The sequence below is a fragment of the Populus trichocarpa genome, chromosome 13, assembly GCF_000002775.5.
Source record: "Populus trichocarpa isolate Nisqually-1 chromosome 13, P.trichocarpa_v4.1, whole genome shotgun sequence".
Lineage (NCBI taxonomy): Eukaryota > Viridiplantae > Streptophyta > Magnoliopsida > Malpighiales > Salicaceae > Populus > Populus trichocarpa.
Window position 1 is genome coordinate 11,519,417 of NC_037297.2, and position 21,515 is coordinate 11,540,931.

At 31.0% G+C, this 21,515-nt stretch overlaps 2 protein-coding genes across 3 annotated transcripts; both read left to right on the plus strand.

The window, feature by feature from the left end:
• The first annotated feature begins 2,934 nt into the window (after positions 1 to 2,934).
• On the plus strand, positions 2,935 to 5,705 carry LOC18104396 (beta-amyrin 6-beta-monooxygenase). 2 transcript variants are annotated; one of them, XM_024583409.2, is made up of 4 exons: positions 2,935 to 3,179; positions 3,339 to 4,370; positions 4,607 to 4,794; positions 5,069 to 5,705. In XM_024583409.2, exons 2-4 carry the CDS (start codon positions 3,407 to 3,409, stop codon positions 5,375 to 5,377), a joined length of 1,461 nt encoding a protein of 486 aa, XP_024439177.1. In that variant the 5' UTR covers positions 2,935 to 3,179; positions 3,339 to 3,406; the 3' UTR covers positions 5,378 to 5,705. The 2 variants fall into 2 exon arrangements, with proteins under 2 accessions (XP_024439177.1, XP_006376223.1); XM_006376161.3 differs by having other exon boundaries at positions 2,935 to 4,370.
• A 9,506-nt stretch (positions 5,706 to 15,211) lies between these two features.
• LOC7494429 (beta-amyrin 6-beta-monooxygenase) lies at positions 15,212 to 17,554 on the plus strand. Its single transcript, XM_002319884.4, has 3 exons — positions 15,212 to 16,360; positions 16,649 to 16,836; positions 16,963 to 17,554. Exons 1-3 carry the CDS (start codon positions 15,319 to 15,321, stop codon positions 17,260 to 17,262), a joined length of 1,530 nt encoding a protein of 509 aa, XP_002319920.4. The 5' UTR covers positions 15,212 to 15,318; the 3' UTR covers positions 17,263 to 17,554.
• Positions 17,555 to 21,515: the final 3,961 nt, after the last annotated feature.

Genomic DNA, 21,515 nt, shown 5'->3' on the forward strand with positions numbered 1-21,515 from the left:
ATGCTCATTAGCATTGGAAAAATTGCTCCTAAGCCACAAAGACCCCTTCATCCACCTTACCTTTATTGGCACAAATCTAACTTTAAATGTGAATACCATTCTAATTGTTGGGCATAACATTGATAATTATAATGTATTCAAATACAAGATCATCCATCTTATTAGGAGGGGTTGGATAACATTTGATGGGGGCTAGAATGCCCCAAATATGAACACAAACCCCTTACCAAACCACGTTGCTATAAAGGAATGAAGTGTAAGTATGATATTGTATGATGCTGAGTATGATAGAAAAAAAGCCATCTTGAAGATGACAATGGGAATTTTGTTTGACATGTTATCCCAAGAAAATTACATAAGGGCACCTTTCAAAACATAGGCTATTGAGAATCTTGATGAGTACTATATGTTTCATCATGAGTCACGACACAATATCGATAACTATAATGAATTCCATTATGAAGCTACGACCATGATTATCATATGTATGTTACAATTTAAGAATAGTATGATTAATGATAAGGTGAGGATGTTATCCTTTAATGAGTAAATATTAAAAAAATAAAGGTATGTAGGTATCAACCAATATAGAATGGTCTTCAAACCAATATAGAATGGTCTTCAAAGAATGATTTAATTTAGCCCAACTTATATGATCACTAGTAACTATCAATATTTTCCTTATAATTATGAATACACCTTTAATAATAAGGAGTCAAACCCTATCATACAGATCATATAGACTAAAGTTGGGGGTTTGACAAGAATGAAAGATGTTTTACTTTAAAAAAGTAAAAAAGGCAAAAGAAGGTAAAAAAACGGGTAGTGAAAGTGGTTGCATAATATGACAAAGTCTATAAGCCAATATATAACGAGGAAGCCACTGAGTTTCTCAAATTGATGAAACATAATGGCTACAACATGGTTGACTGACTAAAAAATACCTAGTATGGATATCCATACTCTCTCTCATCTTGAGTTCGAAATCATATCAATAGGCTCTTTATGAGGTTTTTAATAAAGCATATGTTCCTCAAGATATAATATATAATTTCATGAAGTATTTAGTGGAAAGAATCCAAGCCATCAATTACCTATATTTTATAAAGATGAATCAGGTCTGAAATGCATTTGATACAATAAGTTATTGCATGCCACGATCAAGTATAAAGATTATGTCATATCCAAAGTATTGATAGATAATGGTCTGGCTCTAATACGCTTCCAAGAAACATCTTGGATTGTTTAGTAGTTGATGTATCCCATATATATCTAAGTAACATGATGGTGAGCCTTTGTAATGGTTCATCAAGGCAAATGATCGATGACATCGATGTAGACTTGGTCATTGAGCTATAATAATTTAGGTCACTCTACAAGTAATTTATATTCAACCTTTCTATAATATGTTGTTAGGATGACCCTAGATATATGTTGTGGGAGCGGTGGAATCATCTTTGCATCAAAGGCTCAAATATATAGTCAATGGAAGGTTGATAATTGTAAAAATGGAAGATATGTTTTCTATGTTGAAATATATGCTAGCACTTTACATAGAAGTTAAGAGGAAAAAAAGATGGAGATATTCATGCTTTCAAGGTTGTGAATATGGATTTGGTGCTTAAGAGCACATTGTTTAGAAAGCCTAAGATTTTAGAAGCTATAAAAATAACTACTAAATACCTGATAAAGTATGAGTTACTATTGAACTAAGTTATTTTATGAAACTTTAACTACTTTATTGCATGTATGTTTATTGTTTGTATTTAGTTAAAATATCCTTGCATTGGTATAAACATAGGGTTACTAGAGTGAATCAACTACATAACATGGTGATCAATTATTTGCTTTGGTTTCAAGCCAAGTAGAAAGAATTAAGGGTGAAAGAAAGAAAATATAAGAAAATGATGGCCCAAATTGAAGGGTATGATTCTAATGATGAAAAAAAAATCAAAGTTTTTTTTATAAGGAAATGAGGTGTAAGTATGATTTTTTTTTTAATTTCTATATATGTAAAATGGTATGGCTTAATAACTTTTTATTACAAAGAGATCTTATACAATAATTTTAATAGACAATAAATATATATTAAAAGTTATTGTAAAGGATAAAACATCAAATTTGATCCCAAAGCTTGGCATAAGATCTGCTTGATAGGATTGTAATCAAAATTCATCTTAACTTACCTAATTCAAAATGAGTGTAGGACTGAAAAAGAAAAGGAGTGAAATAACCTTAAAAATGTTATCTAATAATATTTTTTATAAAATAATTTTGTTTATTAACTTATCCTTTTAATTTCAAAAATTCACTATGAAGTCTTCCCATCTATGAATGATTATTGATTCCATTCAAATTGTATTTTTTTCCCTTAAAAAGTGACATTATTTTGTAATAATCCTAGCAAAAGGCTCGATTAAGAAATCAAAATTGTTACAAAAATATGTTAACTAAGCTTGGGAGTAAATTAAGAAGTAGTTCCATCATTAAAAAAAAAAACAAATTAAATAGTCTCTCTAATTTCAAAAACTAATTAATTAGTCTCTATGTTCCTAAATCTATTTGTAACTCAATAATTTTTTTTTTGTCTATTTCAAGGTTTCCCCCCAATTTATGCAATATTTTTTTAACAAATAGAAGAAGCAAAAAAAATAGAAAATATAGAAAAATTGATGAGAAATGAAAATAAATTTTTTGTAACAAAGTAATATTCAATTAAAGACGATAAACATTGATAAAGGGACTAACTAATTATTTCTGAAATTAGAAGAAAATTTTAATTTAATTTCAAATAATTATGGGGTTAAATTATAGTTTAATCATAGTTTGGGGGTATTGTTTAGGTTTGTCAAAAACATTGACCCCACAAGTCATAAAATAATTGTTAAATATCTTATCTACCTTACCCCCTTGGTGCATGACATCGATGTTAAATTCTGTCTCCATGCTTTCCCTATCCATCTTCAACAACATATTGAAAAAAGAGAGATGTCAAATTCCAAACCATGCTATGAAATTCAATTTTATAAATCAGAAAATTACTTGAAGAACTTTCAACTTTCACTCATGAGATTTTAGTTGCTCCATAAACAGAGGAGGATTTGGCTTTCTTCGTGCTCATGAATGTTCATTTTCTTCCTCACTGGCTTTGCCAAGGTGGTTTCACAAAAAAACCCCAGGTAGCTGATGCAACTTGCCTTTTGTTTCTCTGGGTTCTGATATTACATTCTAACCGTTTCACTTGAAATAACTAGGCAAGAAAGTGCTTTTGTTTTAGTAATCTTGAGTTGATGTTGAAGCTTTGTAGAAAATAATTATTGCACTTGTAATGGCGTTAGATTTGTCGAAAAGAAGATGAGCACAAAGCATGTTGATGCCTAGAGGATGTTTAGCAAAGTGTTGAGACATGGATGATCTCTTCTTTCCATATTTCATTCACCTTGTTGCCCTTTCCATATCACTTTCTCTCATCTTTCTGGTCTACAAGAAGAAGTCCTCCAACATCAAGTTTCCTCCTGGAAGAATAGGATGGCCAATCATTGGGGAAGCGTGGGGATTTGTGATGGCAGGAAAACGAGGAACTCCTGAAAAGTTCTTTAATGATAGAATGAAAAAGTACTCTACAGAGGTTTTTCAAACTTCCCTTTTTGGGGATAATATGGCTGTGTTCTGTGGTGCTTCAGGGAACAAATTTCTGTTCTCAAGCGAAAACAAGTATGTCGCTACCTGGTGGCCACGCACAATAAAGAAAATCATCTACTTTCCTGAGCATGTTGATAACTCTTCCATAGAAGAGACTGCTGCGTTGCGCAGATTTCTGCCTGAATTTCTCAAGCCAGAAGCTTTGCAGCATTACATTCCTATTATGGATTCCATGGCCAGGGAGCAGTTGGAGGCAGACTGGTGTCCACACAAACAAGTTAGAGTGTTTCCATTGTCTAAAAAGTACACATTTGCACTAGCTTGTAGGTTGTTTATGAGAATCAGAGATCCCGACCACGTAACCAGACTTGCAAATCAGTTCGCTCTGGTTACAGATGGCCTAGTTTCAGTTCCTATAAATTTTCCTGGTACAACTTACAACAGGGCAATCAAAGGAGGCAAAATGATTCGTGAAGAGCTGTTAGCAATTATGAAACAGAGGGAAGGAGAGCTGATATCAGACAACAAAGATGACGCGGGAGCTATTGATTTATTAACTCGCATGCTAATTACATCAGATGACAATGGGAAAACTATGAATCACAAGGAGATTGCTAATAAGATTGTTGGCTTACTTGTCGCCAGCCATGATACAACCAGTAGTTCAATCACAATGGTCATGTACTATCTTGCCCAACACCCCTGTATCTATCAAAAGGTCTTGAAGGGTATGGTATTTCTCTCCATCCTGTTGTTGTTGTTGAATATTTTTACTATCATTCATGACAGTACTTTATATGGGATGTCTAATGCCTTGTTCTTGGTATTAATTAATTCCTAGATACAAGTCTCTTCATTTTATGATATTTGTTCTTTGGATATAAGTTTTTTCAGCATATGAAGGAGAATCAGTATACTACTCGAAAGTATAATTGAATGCAACTCAATGGTGTTTTCTTCACAGAACAAACAGAGATTGCAATGTCTAAAGCTCCAGGAGAGTTATTGAATTGGAACGATGTCCAAAAGATGAAGTATTCTTGGTGTGTGGTTTGCGAGGCGATGAGGTTTTCTTCGCCTTCTCAAGGAGCTTTCAGAGAGGCTATAACTGATTTCTTTTATGCTGGTTTTATCATTCCAAAGGGATGGAAGGTGAGTATTAGTTAATGTCAAGTGCTTGAAGACTAGTTCCTGATGAGTATTTTGCTTACTGTAATTAGAGATGATGATCCCTTTTGCTTATTGAAAATTGGAACGATGAAAATTCTTGGATGTTGCTCATCGGAAGAAGAACATGACCTCCTGCCGAGCTAGAGCTTATGGCTCAGTAGTGAAGAAAAAGTAGTTGTACAATGCCCATCCAAACTGCATAGCAGCTTCATTGTGATTAATGAAGTTTAATATTTTTGTATCCGCCAACTTGCAGGTTCATTGGAGTGTGCATTCTACACATAAAAATCCCAAATATTTTCCAGATCCAGAGAGATTTGATCCTTCAAGATTCGAAGGAAGTGGCCCTGCACCTTACACTTTCGTTCCTTTCGGAGGAGGTCCTCGAATGTGTGCGGGGAAAGAGTATGCTCGGTTGGAGATTCTTGTTTTTATGCACAATGTCGTAACGAAATTTAAATGGGAGAAAATTATTCCAGAAGAGAAGGTTTTGAATATTTCATTTCCCATGCCGGTAAATGGCCTTCCAATTCTCCTCCAACCTCATTCCACAAGCCTCGAGTAGATAAACCATTGGTGCTTGGGTAAAACTGGTCATGGTGGCAACTATAATGAAGAATGGATAGACAGGCAGAATAACATTGTACGTGGTTTCCTTGGAGACAGTTGTTGCATGTGAGTAAGCGTCACGAAGATTATCCTGTTGGATTAGGATCTTTCTGGTGATGAGAAGCGTGGAAAATATAAAAAATTGTTGTTCTTTATCAGTAATATTTTATTCCTTAATTGCTTTTATATTTTTGATAAAAGAACTGAATGTATATAGAGAGTACGCATTATCCCTAGTATTTCTTACCTAATATAAGCTGTATTATTTATTTGTTTAATATAAACTAAGATAATATTGTGTTTTCTAACCGTTGGTCTGTCTAATGATTAAAATCAGTCCATCCCAGTAGAGTGGACTATAACTTTAGAGGTCAAGCCTATAGCCATTTTAAAGTCAAAACATAAAAATAAAATACATTATTTTTTTATTCAATATCAGGAATACACGTATAAGTTTATAATCTCTAATATTAAAAAAACAAAATAATTTTTTGGTGTTTTTGAAATATAGGTTAAATTCTCATAACTTTAATAAATTAATTATCAACTGAAATATGCATGCAAAATAAAAACTACTTTTCTTGGAATTTTAGTATGCAAAGATACTAAATCATGCCATGTATTTCTTTATTTTTTTTATGTAAATATAATTTTTATTTGAGAGATTTGACTATTTGCAATAAAAATATTTAAATGCATTTTTTTAAAGGAAAAATGTATTGTTTGTGTTAAAAAAAAAATTAACTTATTTAATAATAAAAAATACCTCGTGTGGAGTTTATAATTTCAAATACGAGAGGAAAAAAAATAATCTTAACACAGAAACAAGCTTTACTAGAACCTAATGGCCCAACCTTCCTTTCAAAGCCGAAAAAAAAAAAAATATTAAAAACCCAAATCCATAAAGAAGAAAGCCCTCAGAATTTTAAAGATCAAACGAAAAATTATACCAGCACCTCTCTCTCTCTTTTTGTTTTTTTTTTTCCCCATAATACTTAAAACATATGCAGACTTTTTCCATTATATTATTTCTTTACCAAACAAGAACAATTAAACTGTCATGACTACTTTCAAAAAACAAAACACTACATTCCTCATGAACTTTGCTAAACCGGTTTTGGGAGACTGCAACGCTGCTGCTACTGTTGCTGCTCACGGTGCAGAAGAACTGCTGGAGAGAACGCTAGTGAGGTTTGTTGATGAAGAAGATTTTCTGTTGCTGGAATGAAATCGATCCTCTGCTAGCAATGGCGTGACTGATGCTCATGGTGCAGAGTAGGTGACACTGCTGGAAGAATGAACTGTCATGGCTCCTGTTGAAAAAAACATAAATCCTTCAGTGGGCTCTCAGCTGAAGATAGGACGCTGGATGCTGCTGGTGGAAGGAAAGGAATACCGCCAAATCCATGGCTCGATTACCCCCACACACACTGGTGGCTCCATTCCTTTCGTTTTGCATGCAAAGTAGATAGTGAGATTAATTTTAATCACATCTATCTTTAATTAATTTGTTGTTATTTATAAATACATTTAACTTGCAACATTTTTTTCTTACACGTTACGACTCTTGGACGTAAGTTTAGCCCAATTGAGCTTTTTTGTGTAGACACATGTGCGGAGTGAAGACCATCAAAAGGGGGTACAACAGTTCGTCAACAACTACGCTCAACATTTTGTGGTATGTTCGTTCAATCATTTTCTTTTATAAGTTATTATTTTCTTGAATTGAATTTGATGCTTTTATTTCCAGGAAACATATAACAGTCGGTTGAGGGAGAGATACGAGGACAATCCTTCGATCCACCCGGATTTTGATCTGGATTTATGGATGGAGGTAGGATCGTCTGGTGGACCCGATAGAAATCGAGTATGCGGACTCTCCAACACTACGACCGAGAATTTACGGACAACCCGTAGTGTCTCTCAACCATTGGGAGTTCGCAATCGGTATCGAGCACCCAGTCTCAAGAGTTCGTGGCCTTGCGACAACATACAATTCATCTTACCGAAAAATATGAGCAACTCTCGACAGATAATAAACAACTCCACCAAATGGTCATAGATATGAGATCACATATAGGTGGTACATGTGCGCCCTCTTTTTGGCCATATAGTCTCGGGAACTACCAACCTCCTCCTCCTCCAACGCCTCTATTATTCTAATTTAATTTTTATTTGAACATATAAATTTGTAATGAATATTTGAATTTTATATTATTCAAGTTTATTTTTACATATTTCAATTTTATACAATTTTTTTTTTGTTCAAAAGATTTTTTTAATTATTACATACGGATATATTGATGGACACAATCCGTCGGTATATTCCAGAGGTGAGGGGAACAATTTACTTCATATGCCACTACAACATTGTTACATCACCGACGGAATTATTTCCGTCGGTATTTTACAAATGGTTGAAATAAAATTGCAATAAATGCCACTGTCAATCACTGGCAAAATAATTTTGTTGATGTATTAAAAGCGAGTAATTTTTTTGGAACGCATTTTCCGTCTGTAAAATCATTGGTGTTTTTGTTTTTACCGACATAAATGCTGACAGAAATGACATTACCGACGAATGGATTACCGATAAACGATTTCCGTCCATAAATCTGTCGGTAAATTTATTGCCGACAAATTGTTAGTGTAAATACCGATAGAAAATTTCGTCAGTAAAACTGTTAATTCTGGTAGTGTCCTTACAATTTCTCCCTTAACCTTCTTCAATTGGATCCTCGAATTTCAACGCTTTTTATAAAGTGATTTTTGGTTTCGAGTTTCTTTAATGTGGTCCTTAATTGAACTTTATATTTCAATTTTTGTTTCAATTAAGCCTCTGATTGCATCAATTTATCATTTTAAAGTTTCAATTGTATCCCTAATCTTCCAATCTTTGCGAATTGATACGAATTAGGCCTTCAAACTTAATTTTATCTTCAATTGAGTCCTTGATTGAATCTACAAAACCCATTAGAAGTTTAATTAAGTTCTTGAACTTAATTAATTCTTTCAATTTTTTTCCAATTGACCTTCAAATATTTTTCTTCAATTAAGTCTTTAAATAAGTCATTAAACATGTTAGAGGTTTAATTAAATCCTTAGACTTAATTAATTCTTTCAATTTTGATGAAGTTTGGATTTCAACGTCAATTTCATTCATTTATTCATCTCATCTTGTCAAAACATCTCAATTTAGTTATTCTTCTGGTATTTTGCAGCTTGAAGGCTTATCTTTTTATGTCCCGAAATATTTTTTGATTTTCTTAATAAAAAATAAAAAATACGTTTTTTATAAATAAATTTGGGAGGTCCAAAATTTGATTATGAAAAAAGTCATGTCCTGATAGTCTTATTGCTGTTATTTTTAATCTTCATGTAATTTCTTCTATATATTGTGTAAATTTAATCTAAATACAAGTATTGTAAGGGTACTTGTCAAATATTAATTTTAGAAACACGGTCCATCACGCCTCAAGGAAGATGAAAAGATCTCAATTCACAATAGCAATAAATAAATAAACACATTAGAATAAAAAACAAAATGGTTGTTCCAACTTCTGTAATTAAATAAATATTTCGCATAACTGAATCATAATCCCAATTATCGCAATTGATTTTTGCCCTCCATATCCTTCCGAGTTGGGAGCTTTTTTATAGGTTTTTAATCCACACACACAAGAATACAACTGGATTTATTTATCTACAGGTCCATGGCTTGCTATGAGTTTTCGAAGAACATGTTTTTGCACAACACTTTAATGGATCATTAATTCAACTACGCAGATGTGGACTATGGACGCAAGGTGTTTGGCAAAATGCATGTTTGAAATTTGATTTGCGGACCACTTTAATTACTTGTAGGATTTGTTGTTTGTGGATATTCGTTGCTGATGGGGCTTCTGATCAAATGCCAACAAAAAAAAATTATGGATCTCTCATGGATTTTTCAGGATAAGCTTTGAAATTCGATAATGGGTTCATTATGGGTCTATTAAAGCTCTAATATTGACTTTGAAAATTTGTAGGTCTAGAGAGATTTTGGAAAGATTTCAAGATATGTTACGTGACTAATCTTCAAATTTATTGAGTGAATTTATTTTCTTTAGCTGTTAAATTGAGTTTGTTTGGGAGTCTAGTTGTTTTTTAAAGTGCTTTTCACTTGAAAATATATTAAAATAATATTTTTTATTTAAAAAAAATTATTTTTGATATTAGCACATCAAAATAATTTGAAAACACTAAAAAATCTTAATATAAACAAAGAAATAAAATAAATTTAAATTTTTTCAAAAACATTTTTGAAACATAAAAATAAACAAAACGAATAACTTAGGGGAGAGAATAAAGGGAAGGTTGATGATGGTGTGGCTAGTTAGAGAGAGAAGAGAGGGACTCATGATCTATAGTTAATGGAGGATATTCGTTGAGAGGGAGAGGTGTAGATTAGTGATTTATTTTTATTTTTTTATCAACAATTATAAGAGAAATTTGGACATTAAATCAATTATAAGAACAAGCTTGTGATATCTTTGAATTTTTTTTTCTGACTGAGTTGACTAGTTTCTAACTTATAATGTAAAAGAATAATATATATTATATATTGGATCTTCCTTAACAGCTTATGTTATTGGGTTGAGATGGATTTTTAACATTATTAACTCTAATTTAAGACATTGTATATACTTTCCCTTTTTCTTTTCATTACTAAACTTAATTTCATGTATATATAGGATTTTAGGGTTTTTGCAAAAAGAGAATACGTTGATGGACATGGAAAACTAAGATTAAGCTTTGGTGGTAGAAAGAAACTCTATAAAGAAACCAAGCAGGTCTGGTAAACATTGTTTGTTGTTTGATGAACCGGGTTCTGTTTTTTATATTATTGTTTTTATGGTTTGTTTGCTTGACTAGAAAAACCATAGCAAAATAATTTTTTTATTAACGTGGGTGTTCGGGTCAGCTTGCACGCACCTTAAATAATTTCACGAGCCCTGAAGTTAACGACTATATAAGCCTCCAGTGACTTTAAGGTTTGTGGAAATCAAACTGATGATCTGTAGGGAGCAAACATAGAGCCTGATCAGCTAAGTTACATCTTTCAAGATTAAAATAATTTTTTTTCTTAGGGTTTGTTGTGTTAATGTTGTAATATATGGCTATATTTAATGGAAATATGATATATTTTAATTAATAAATTATAATAATCTCCTAAGATATCATTATCGGACAAGGGTTTTTTTTTTTTATGGTTTGTTTGCAGGCCTAGCCTCAAGCATGCATGAACTTGACTTGATACGCACACACGGACCTAGCCTTTTGCTGGCTTTTTTTTTTCCTTGCACTTCAAATTTTTTTAACAAATTTACTTACTCATTAATATTAAATTTGATAGGGTTATTATTATAAATTTTTATTTAAATTTTAATAATTTTCTCAAATATTATGTATTTGATCTGAAAACAATAATACTATAATAACTTATTTATAAAATTGAAACCCGTTGTTTATTGTTAAAATATTTAAATAGATTTTTGGAACATGATTAAATAATATTTATGATATTTTTAGCTTTTAATCACATAAAATATAAATATACTATTTTGATAAAAAAAAATTAACTTGTTTTAACAATCACAAAAAATTATATTTTCAAGTTTAATAATAATATTAAAAAAAATTCATGAGTTCTAGTCGGTCCTCTCGCAGCATAGCACAAGCATGGAATAATATCTTCAAATTCTTAAATAATCATTATAATTTTATGATTAATTTGCTCTAATTGAAAAATAAATAATGATTAAATGGGATACTTATTGTATGTAGACACCAATTAAATTAAATCTTAATCTATTGATAAAATGAACTTGCTATTCACATTTGATCCACACATGCACTGTATAATCCTACATGTAGTTTTAAAACCCGAACCGGCCTGGTGGGTCGACTCGAGGCTGGAACTGGGCCGGGTTAAAAAAAAACAGGGGAAAAAAAATCCGGTATGACTCGGCGACCCGGTCAAAAACCTGGTTGCAACCCGTTGACTTTGTTTTTACTAAAATGACGTCGTTTTGATTTTTTTTAAAAAAAGAATTGATCCGAACGACCCGGTAACCTAGTTAAAACTAGGAACCCAGACCTTGGACCGGGCCGGATTTAAAAAGTATATACTACCCTTTAATACTAGCCTAATATAATTGTTTTATAGAAATTCAAATAGTGACGGCGTTCCTTGTACAGCTACTTTATCTGTTTTTAGTAGAATAATCAACCTAGGGGCTTTAGTATTTCTGCAATTTCGAAATCAATGAATATTAATTAATTTTTATATTTGCAGGGTTTAATGATACTAGAAGCTCTTTCTGTATAGAATTCTGACAAACACATCCTTCAAGTTTTAATTTGAGCAATTGAGTCCTTATAGTTTAGTTCATTAGACATCTGTCTATGATCAACTTAATTTTCTTTAATTTTTTAAGAAATGGAGGGCACATGTGAGTTTTCTATTTATTTCTTTTTTGAAAAAATATTAAAATTTTGAAAAGATATAAAAAATGATATAAATATTTTAATATTTTCTAATTTTTATTTATTTAATTTTTACCAAAATCAAGTCTTTAATTTTTATTTATTTACTAATTTTTTTTCTATTTTCTATTTTAAATTTTTACTTTATTTTTTTAGAAAAAATATTTTATCTTTTCCCTTCATCGATGAAGGATAAAATTATCTATCAATAAAAACATACTTGATTCAATTTGTGTATTTCTTCATAAGAATATTTTTTCAGTTTAATGTTTCCTTGAAACTTTTTATTTTATGTTTTCAAGATGTTATAATTTTTACATAAATCAAAGTTGTTTCTTTCTTAATATATTTCTTTGGATTTTTAAAATAAAATAAAAACTCAGCAAAAAATACAAGAAAAATACCTTTTAGCATAAATTTTAAAAAAATGAGTAAGAATTATAATGTAAATACAAAAATCAAAAAATTAATTTCTAAAAATATAAAAAAAATCAGCAAAAGTTTTTAACAAACTGTTTTGGTTTTTTTTTTTTTTAATATTTCTCAAGTTTTTAATAAATTTTTCTTTTTATATGGAATTGTAATCAATAGGAAGGTGCTACTTAATTATTCCCCTCCCCTTGAAAGTAAAAATTTAAAATAAATAAAAATCAGGTTAATTGTAGACAGATGCACTTCTACTATCTAAGAAATCAAACTGAGGACCCAATTGCCCAAATTAAAACTCTAAACGTATCTTTGCAAAATAAAATAATCCAACATAAACCTTTAATTTCATTAAACCTATTCCACAGTCAAATAACTACATTCAAAATCAAAATTAAATAATATAATGTAATATTATATACCTAGAATTGACTATTTTTCTGCCGCCGGAAGGGGGTGTTCAAATCTTGTTATCCTTTTTTAACCAAAAATTTACTTTCGTACGAACTAAAAAGATTATTTCACACTCTCTCTATTTAAAGATAAAAAAAAAATATACAGAGGCATGTTTGTTTTTATATTTTAAAAGTGTTTTTTTTTTTAAAAAATATTTTTTATATTTTTATTTTAAATTAATATATTTTGGTGTTTTTAAATCATTTTAATATGCTGATGTCAATTATAATTTTTTAAATATTTTTACAAGTTTAGATTAAAAAACATTACACAACTTTTTTTATAGAATCTAGATTGAAACCTCTTTTTTATTTTAGCTTTTTAATAAAAAAATATATCTAAATGGTTCAGGTGTCACTTATACTTTTATAATAATTTTTCTCTCGTAAAAGAATGAACACATCTCACACAAGTAAAGATTATAAAATATAAGCTCAAGTTTTTATGAAAATATAATCTAACAAACATACAAAGGTAAAAAGTGAATTTGATACAATAAAGATTCAAACTTTTTCAAAAGAATACAAGAGACCGATCAAAGCTTTTAGAATGAGAAATATCAAAGCATTAAGAGTAAGAACAATTAAGAATTTAAAAGAATATGTAAAGAGAGTTTTTACTTTAAAATCAATTGGGTATATATAGAAAAATATCAAGAACTAGTTGTTACTGAAAATCATATAAAAAGAAGAAATTCTTGCTCTTCCAAGTGTTTTTGCAAGTGTTAGAAATGGCTAGATTTAGGGTTTTGAGAGAAAAAGAGAGTATTTTGTACATTTCTCTGATAATTACAGGTTTAATACTTTAGCTTTAATAAATTAATGGTATAGAAACCCATGATGAGATTTTTAGCTACAAGTGGAAAATAAGATATTTTATAATGCAAGAGCACATGATAAATATCATGCTCTTCATTTAAGTGAGAGATCCAAAAATCATGAAGAAATAATTTTGCATGAGGTATTTTTTACTATGTAATATTTTGTTCACTGAAAATATTTTTGCATGGTAATTTAGTGATAAAATATTTTAGGATATGATGAAAATCATTTTGTGATGCCAAATAAGATCCTTTAAATACTTGATTACATAAATATATAGGCTTCAAGTTTGCATCCAAGGAGTCCATAACTTCAATTTGATGTAGAATAATTCCTATAGCAATATTACTTTGATATACATATTAAATGCAATAATATGTTGTTATCATCAAAAGAAATAATACATAAATGATTAAAGATATTTGGGCTAACAAAAATTCAATGAGGATGATGAGGATGATGAAGATGATGTTGAAGGAGAAGATTTAGATGCGAAATTTTTCATTTGTGATGTCCATGAAAAAAGAACCAAATTATTTGTGACTTCAAAGATGATTTTTGATGAAATATATTATGGAGGATGTACCTCACATGTGTTTAAGGATAATTTTAGAATTGATGGACTCAAAGTTAATGTTCTTGTACTTCAAATAAAAGTTGCGAACCAAATTTTCAAATATTTTTCTAACACTAAGATTGGTTCCATTATTAGGAAAAACTAAGCATGATAGATATGATGTTTTTAATAAAAAAAAATGAGCATGTAATTTGAAACTTTTAATTGAATATCCACGAGATTGAGTCAGAAATAATTTGAACTTGATAATGATTTCTTTTCAACCCACGGAGAATGATGCAAAAGGGGTATTTAGAAAAAAAAATTATTTGTTTTCTTAGTTATTTTTATTTTTTTCTATAGTTTAGAAAATTAAATATTATATTTAATAATTTTATTTTTCCTGGTTTTTTAAGATTTTTATTTCTTTTCCTTTATTTTTATGTTTTTTTAGATTAATTTTTTTTTGCTTATTTAAGGAATTGTAAATCTCTTAGAAAAGTAAACTACTTGAAGAGAAATATTAACTAATAAAATTATGAATTAAGGTTTTGTGTGACAATCTTATTAGATTTTAATTTTGTCTTTCTAGCTTGTTGTTTTTTTATTTGCATTTTTATATGTGTCAGTATGTTTATAAAAAAAAATCATCACTATCAAATTCTTTTCATTAAAGAAAACTTGTTGACGCTTACATTAACTATTTTAGTTACTAGAATGTGCAGAACCAAATATTTTCACTCGTATATTATTTTTTAATAATTTTTCTTTTCTTTTCTCAATCCTATAATTTAATATATAAAAAAATTAAATTAAAAAAAATATAATTTTTAAAAATAAAGGTTTGACAAAATCTTCTTTAAAAAACCAGAAAGAGGGACAGAACACTGTTGTGAGAGGATGCACTGTTAAATCAATAAATCTTTTAGATTTCTTTTAATTTAATATTTAAAGTATCTGTACGCCACCGTGACTGACCCGGCACCGGAGAAGTCACTAACATAAAAGAGAAACGTTGAGCAAACCAGTTTTGACCAGCCAAAAATATCTAAGTTGACCAAAAGGACTTGATCGACCTCTTCTTTTGATATATATCAACCATCCTTTTCTATGCCATGGCAACGTGATGTGCCCCCCATGCCGCTGATAATCCTTTTGGTTGTTGCGGCCAAGTATATGGACATGGATCTCAGACTCCTCTTTTCATATCTCCTTCCTCCTGCTGTACTCTGTATATCTCTTTATCTTGTCGTTTCAGCATACAGAAGAAAATCCTCCAATGCCAAGTTTCCGCCGGGAAAAACAGGATGGCCGATCATCGGAGAAACATGGGACTTTGTGAGAGCTGGCAGGAGTGGAACACCTGAGAAATTCGTAAATGATAGAATGAGTAAATACTCGACGGATGTGTTTCATACATCCCTTCTTGGAGATAATTTGGCTATGTTCTGTGGTGTCTCAGGCAACAAGTTTTTATTCTCGAGCGAAAACAAGTATGTCACCACCTGGTGGCCTCGCCCAATACAGAGAATATTGTCTTTTCCTGAGGAAATTGTTACCTCTTCCAAAGATGATAGTACCATATTGCGCAGATTTCTTCCTGAAATTCTCAAGCCAGAAGCTCTGAAACATTACATTCCTGTTATGGATTCAATGGCGAAAGATCATTTGGAGGCAGATTGGTCCCCATACAAACAAGTAAGGGTGTTGCCATTGTCCAAAAAATACACTTTTGCACTGGCTTGTAGATTGTTTATGAACATCAAGGATCCTGCTCATGTTAGCAGGCTTGAAAATCACTTCAATCTTGTCACTAATGGCCTTGTGTCAGTACCTATAAATTTTCCCGGTACAACCTATTACCGTGCGGTCAAAGGAGGAAAAATCATTCGCGAGGAGCTTCTAGCCATCATGAAGCAGAGGAAAGGGGAGCTAGCATCGGAGAATTATGAAGAACGTGCTGAAGCTACTGATCTATTGACCCTGATGCTTCTTGCATCGGACGATAATGGACAACCTTTAAATGAAAGGGATATTGCTTACAAGGTTTTGGGTTTACTTGTCGCCGGCCATGATACAACCAGTAGTGCAATCACAATGGTCATGTACTATCTTGCTGAGTATCCCCATATCTATCAGGGGGTTTTGGAAGGTAAATATCCTTAATTAGCCTTATTCTTTGCAAGCCAACACAGACTGATTTTTAGAATGTGTACAGTAGGTAGTTAGTTGCTAACAATTTCCATTTTCGTGGCTCATATAATATATATTCTGCCAAGGCTTTTAATCCACTTAAAATGTATAATGTTGATATTGTATTGCATACAATTTAGCTATGCTTTTTTCTTATCAAAGGCCTATCTATCACATAGAAATGAAAATTATGAAATTGCTGTGGAAGGTTAATAAATTGAAATTCAATATGGTTTTTGATTAACAGAACAGAAGGAGATTGCAATGTCAAAAGCTCCTGGAGAGTTGTTGAATTGGGATGATGTTCAAAAGATGAAGTATTCTTGGAGTGTGGCTTGTGAGGTATTGAGGGTCTCGCCACCTGTTTCAGGAACATTTAGAGAGGTTATAGCAGACTTCTCTTTTGCAGGTTTTACCATTCCAAAAGGATGGAAGGTATGTCATCGTTCACAAGTTGTTAGAATGGTATTTTACGAAAAAATAAATATACAATGAACAGAAACACCCTTCAAATCTTGAATGTAATAACTTAAACGATGATGTATATGAACTTATCTGCAGGCATATTGGAGTGTATACTCAACACACAAAAATCCCAAATATTTCCCAGATCCAGAGAAGTTTGATCCTTCAAGATTTGAGGGGAAAGGCCCTGCACCATACACATTTGTACCTTTTGGTGGAGGACCTTTTATGTGTGCAGGAAAAGAATACGCTCGGTTGGAGATTCTTGTATTTATGCACAATCTGGTGAACAGAGTCAAATGGGAGAAAGTGATTCCAAACGAAAAGATTATGTACACTTCTTTTGCCATGCCAGTAAAAGGCCTTCCAGTTCTCCTCCAGCCTCTCAGGAATTGAATAGCCTGCATGCAGTTTGTAGGACAAGTATTGAATTAATTTGTTTTTTTTTAAGGTACATTTTATCTCAGGACAATATTGGGACCTGGGTTTGAAGTCAAATGCCATTCAGCTGCCAAGAAGGGAAACTCTACTTGCCTTTGGGACATCTTTCAGCAAGCCTAATGTTCTTATTGTTTGGTCTCTGGGAGCCAACTGATACGTACGAGTCTCATACAGTTGGACTTTTCATGTATTATGTTTGCATTTCATTGTTGAAGATAACTATTTTATGAGTTTTGAGATTTTGGAAGTTGGGATATTGCATTCGAAGTTTCTCCCCCTCAGCCCAGCATCCACATGAATTAACAAATGGGGGAAATAAGAATAGTAAAATCTAAATCTTTGTAAAATCCTCGTTTTAACAATTGATTAAAATCTTTACATAACAACTGAGAAGATGTTTGTCCGGTTGTCCCATGTTAATTGTTATTTTAATATGTTGTATAGTCAATTAGTTGGTTATACGTGCTATTATTATATTTATATAAATATATATTTATTATTAATAAAAATTTAATTTATCTTTATCTTTATATAAATATACATACTAATTGTTAGTTTAATTTATCTTTAATACTCATATAATATTAAATTAATGAATCTACAGTAAAGATAAAGTTTATAGAACAAAAATGTTTTTCAATGAAAATTATAAAGTTGTTATAATTATAAGATTCATATTGCATTAAAGTATTGTTACTGAAATGTTATTGGTTGATGCTCTCTTAAATATTGGATATTCATTAGAGTCGTAAAAACTAATATTTATTATGTTCTTTTCTTTATGAAAAGAAACAATTGTTTTCATAAGCTGAAGTATAAATGATACCTGGAACTAATATGTAGGTACTTGTCATAAGACATGTACATTAAACTGACCCACATGAGAATTCTATATGGAGAGATCATCTATATTTATAGAAAGGCTCACGCGACGGTTATATAAATGATACTTAGACTTAAGATCACTAAGTTATTTTATATAGTTCATCTTATACTTTAATCTTGTTACATGTTATCTTAATTAAGATAACGAAATGACATAAAATGGTATAACATGAACTATATAAATATACTTGAATGATCAAGAGAGAATTTATTATCCTAGGTGAATTAAGAAAAATATTTTATCTATTCTCAAATAGTATTAACTGATAAATTATTGGCTAAGATAGAATAAGATTTAAAAAGAGTTCCAAATCTTATTCAAACAATCAATGATTATTATGAAGAGAACAAAGATGATTTAACATGGCAGACATACTTCATGCTTTAATGTTAAATCAAAACATTACTGATGAAATAATATTAATTACATTAAGAAACCGGTAACTGAAAAGTTAAGTCAAATCACTAATGATTTTTCTAATATTTGGGGGATCATAACACAATATACTTGACCTTCAAATATAAATTAATCAATTATTTAATTGATAATAAATTAAATTATTTAATTATAATTATAATTCATATTTGGATCAACATATTATGAACCTAATGAATCACACAAATTAAAAACTATTAGTTAGAAATTAAACTATGATAATTTAATTAAGTATGACTTGATTAAAATATATTTTAAAAATTAAGAATTATAATATAATCAATATATGGATTATATTTATAGACCTAGAAAAATCAAGTAAGGACTTAATTGAGTTAATTTCTAAAATTATCCTAAATTAATATATAGATATTATAAGGTTTTTTAGATTTCCCTATAAATAGTAAGTTATGCCTCTTTTTTTTTTTGGAAGTAGTTTGTTAGACAGAAAAATTACGTAAACACAAAATTAGAACAAACATTCTAGACATATTAATTCTTCTCTCCTAAATGGAAATTTAGAAGATTTCTTACTGTAGTTTGTATGGATTACCGTTGGAGGTCGGACAATTGAATAACTTATGGTTTGTAACAACATAACCTTTAAAGAATTATACAAAGCCGAAGAAGATCAGATCTTCAAGTAATAAATCTCTAAATAATTCTAAATTTATCTAACAAAATCATAAAAACTCCTGAATAATTTTATTTTATAATTTTCGCTTCGTTGCATGTATGATATTCGGGAAAGCCAACACTAATACCACATGTAAATTCAAGTGTTCTAAGATGGACATAAGTGAAGAAATCAAGAAAAGACCAGAACTTCCCTTTCTAATTACTACAATGTGTTCTTCCTGTGAAGTTGATACTATCAACTGACAGGATTACATTCACTGTTTGAATCTAACAGTACAACTACCTTATACGAACAATTGTTGATTTCACTGCGATCATGTGAACATGAAAAATTAATTGCTAAAAGGGCTTACATCAGATTCAATTAAAAATTAATTCAGCTGACGAATCCTCATCAGAAAGACCCGCTAACAGCAGGGTGGTATAGAGAAAATGATGAAACAGAAAAGGAAAAACATGGAATGTAGAGAACCCCTTTACCATAAAGGCAATCAAAGTTTATGCCTGCAGAGAACTTGAACATTAGACAAGGATAAATTATGCAGAAATAGAAGAAGGATCGATGTAGAAAGCAATTCTACCAGCTGTTTCATTGAACTCTTTGCGCATCACTGAGACTTCGAAGCACAAAAGGTTAACAAAAGCAAGTCGTATCGCTGCTTTCTTTTGGTTTTTATATGCAGCCATGCTCTCTACAAATTTTGATTGTCGACTAATCTCTGCACATTAGATAATAAAATCAGCACCCTGATGACTAATTCTACAGGACCAAACAAAGATGATAAGTATTGGAGATTAAATAAAAAATGATTACAAACAACGACTAGAGAATTGAAAGGCCTTTTGCGCATAATGATGCCAGACAAGACAGAAACCAGCAAATGAAATTCTTTGGTTGGAGTGTCAGTGAGGGATGCAAGTGCAGAAGGGAATGACAAGGCTACCATATTGCTTTCTTAAAATACTTATGCGAGACCATACGCAAACAGCTAAGAGAAGAGGCTAGCATAGTAAATTCATATCTTGCTACTGCAAACCCACCTTAGAGAATAGAAATGGAGTTGCCTGATGCAAACTACTACAATGCATCGCAGACAATAAAAAATGAAATGATATGCCAATCTACCAAAATAACCTGCGAAATTTACAGCTATACATCAAGTTCTTCAATCAATTGAATGTTTTTTATATAATCCCCTTGGGCAGAGCCGCTTAGGAGTATAATATACAGAACAAACTATAAAGCCAGTCTGCCACGCCTTTCTGGAACTTTCCCATTTTCACAAAGTTAAATCATTCATACAAACAGAACATGGATAGTAATAATTCAGATGTGGAGAAGAGTACGAAAACTTATTTGAAATTGCAGTTGTTGGTTTCTTTTTTGAGCCTCGAGGAACAGATTCTTGCTAGGAAAATTTAGATCTGACAATGCCCTTAGCTCAAAACAATTAACTACAAAAAGAAAAGTTCTGGTATTTACCCTGAATAGTACTTATGCATTCCATTTTTTGTTTTTCTGCAGACTGTATACAAGAAGAGATGAAAATCAGAAACACAAACCAGGAAACAAATGCATGAGAAGCATTAAAGAACAACAGGAAATTATCATATCATTTTCTTATATCCTATAGAAACACATAATATCAGGAAAATAGTTGTCTATTGCATAAAAATGAAACATCTATGCTCCTCATAGTTTGTAAGACATGGAAAGTGCAAGTATTTCTAACAAAATTAAGGTCATTAATGTTATAAAGGACCTACTGAGTAGTTTCCTTGCGAGCTGCGGGCACAGAATTAAGGAAAAACAGTCCACAGTAGGGCTAATAGCCACTCCAAGAAGCACTCCAATTGACAGTCTTGTCCTAGTCGAGTGAGTGAGGTTCTCTAAGAATTTGAGCACATTGCGCTGTATGTCATGGATGGTAAATTCTAAACATGAGCAAAAACATATAATTCAAGAAAAATAGAAGCTTCATCCATGTTATCTAAGAATGTCTTTAAAGAACAATAAGTATTAAGGAACAGGGATTAAATGAAGGTCTAACTAATCTTTTGGAGCTTCCCTAAGACGAAATCTTCACGTTCTTGATGATTAATCAGAGCAAAATTTCTGAGGTCATCAGATTCCCAGGTATGAAACCTTGTTCTTCAACTTTTGACAAGGAAAAACTATAAGAGATTCAAAAGATTGCAATTCACATTTCCATAGCAGCAGCAACCTGTCCAAAAAAAAAAAAAAAAA

Coding starts and splice junctions, on each gene's coding strand:
- LOC18104396 (XM_006376161.3), top strand. CDS start 3,407: ATGGATGATCTCTTCTTTCCATATTTCATTCACCTTGTTGCCCTTTCC. Junction 4,371..4,606: donor CTATCAAAAGGTCTTGAAGG/GTATGGTATTTC, acceptor TTTTCTTCACAG/AACAAACAGAGATTGCAATG. Junction 4,795..5,068: donor TCATTCCAAAGGGATGGAAG/GTGAGTATTAGT, acceptor GCCAACTTGCAG/GTTCATTGGAGTGTGCATTC.
- LOC7494429 (XM_002319884.4), top strand. CDS start 15,319: ATGCCATGGCAACGTGATGTGCCCCCCATGCCGCTGATAATCCTTTTG. Junction 16,361..16,648: donor CTATCAGGGGGTTTTGGAAG/GTAAATATCCTT, acceptor TTTGATTAACAG/AACAGAAGGAGATTGCAATG. Junction 16,837..16,962: donor CCATTCCAAAAGGATGGAAG/GTATGTCATCGT, acceptor ACTTATCTGCAG/GCATATTGGAGTGTATACTC.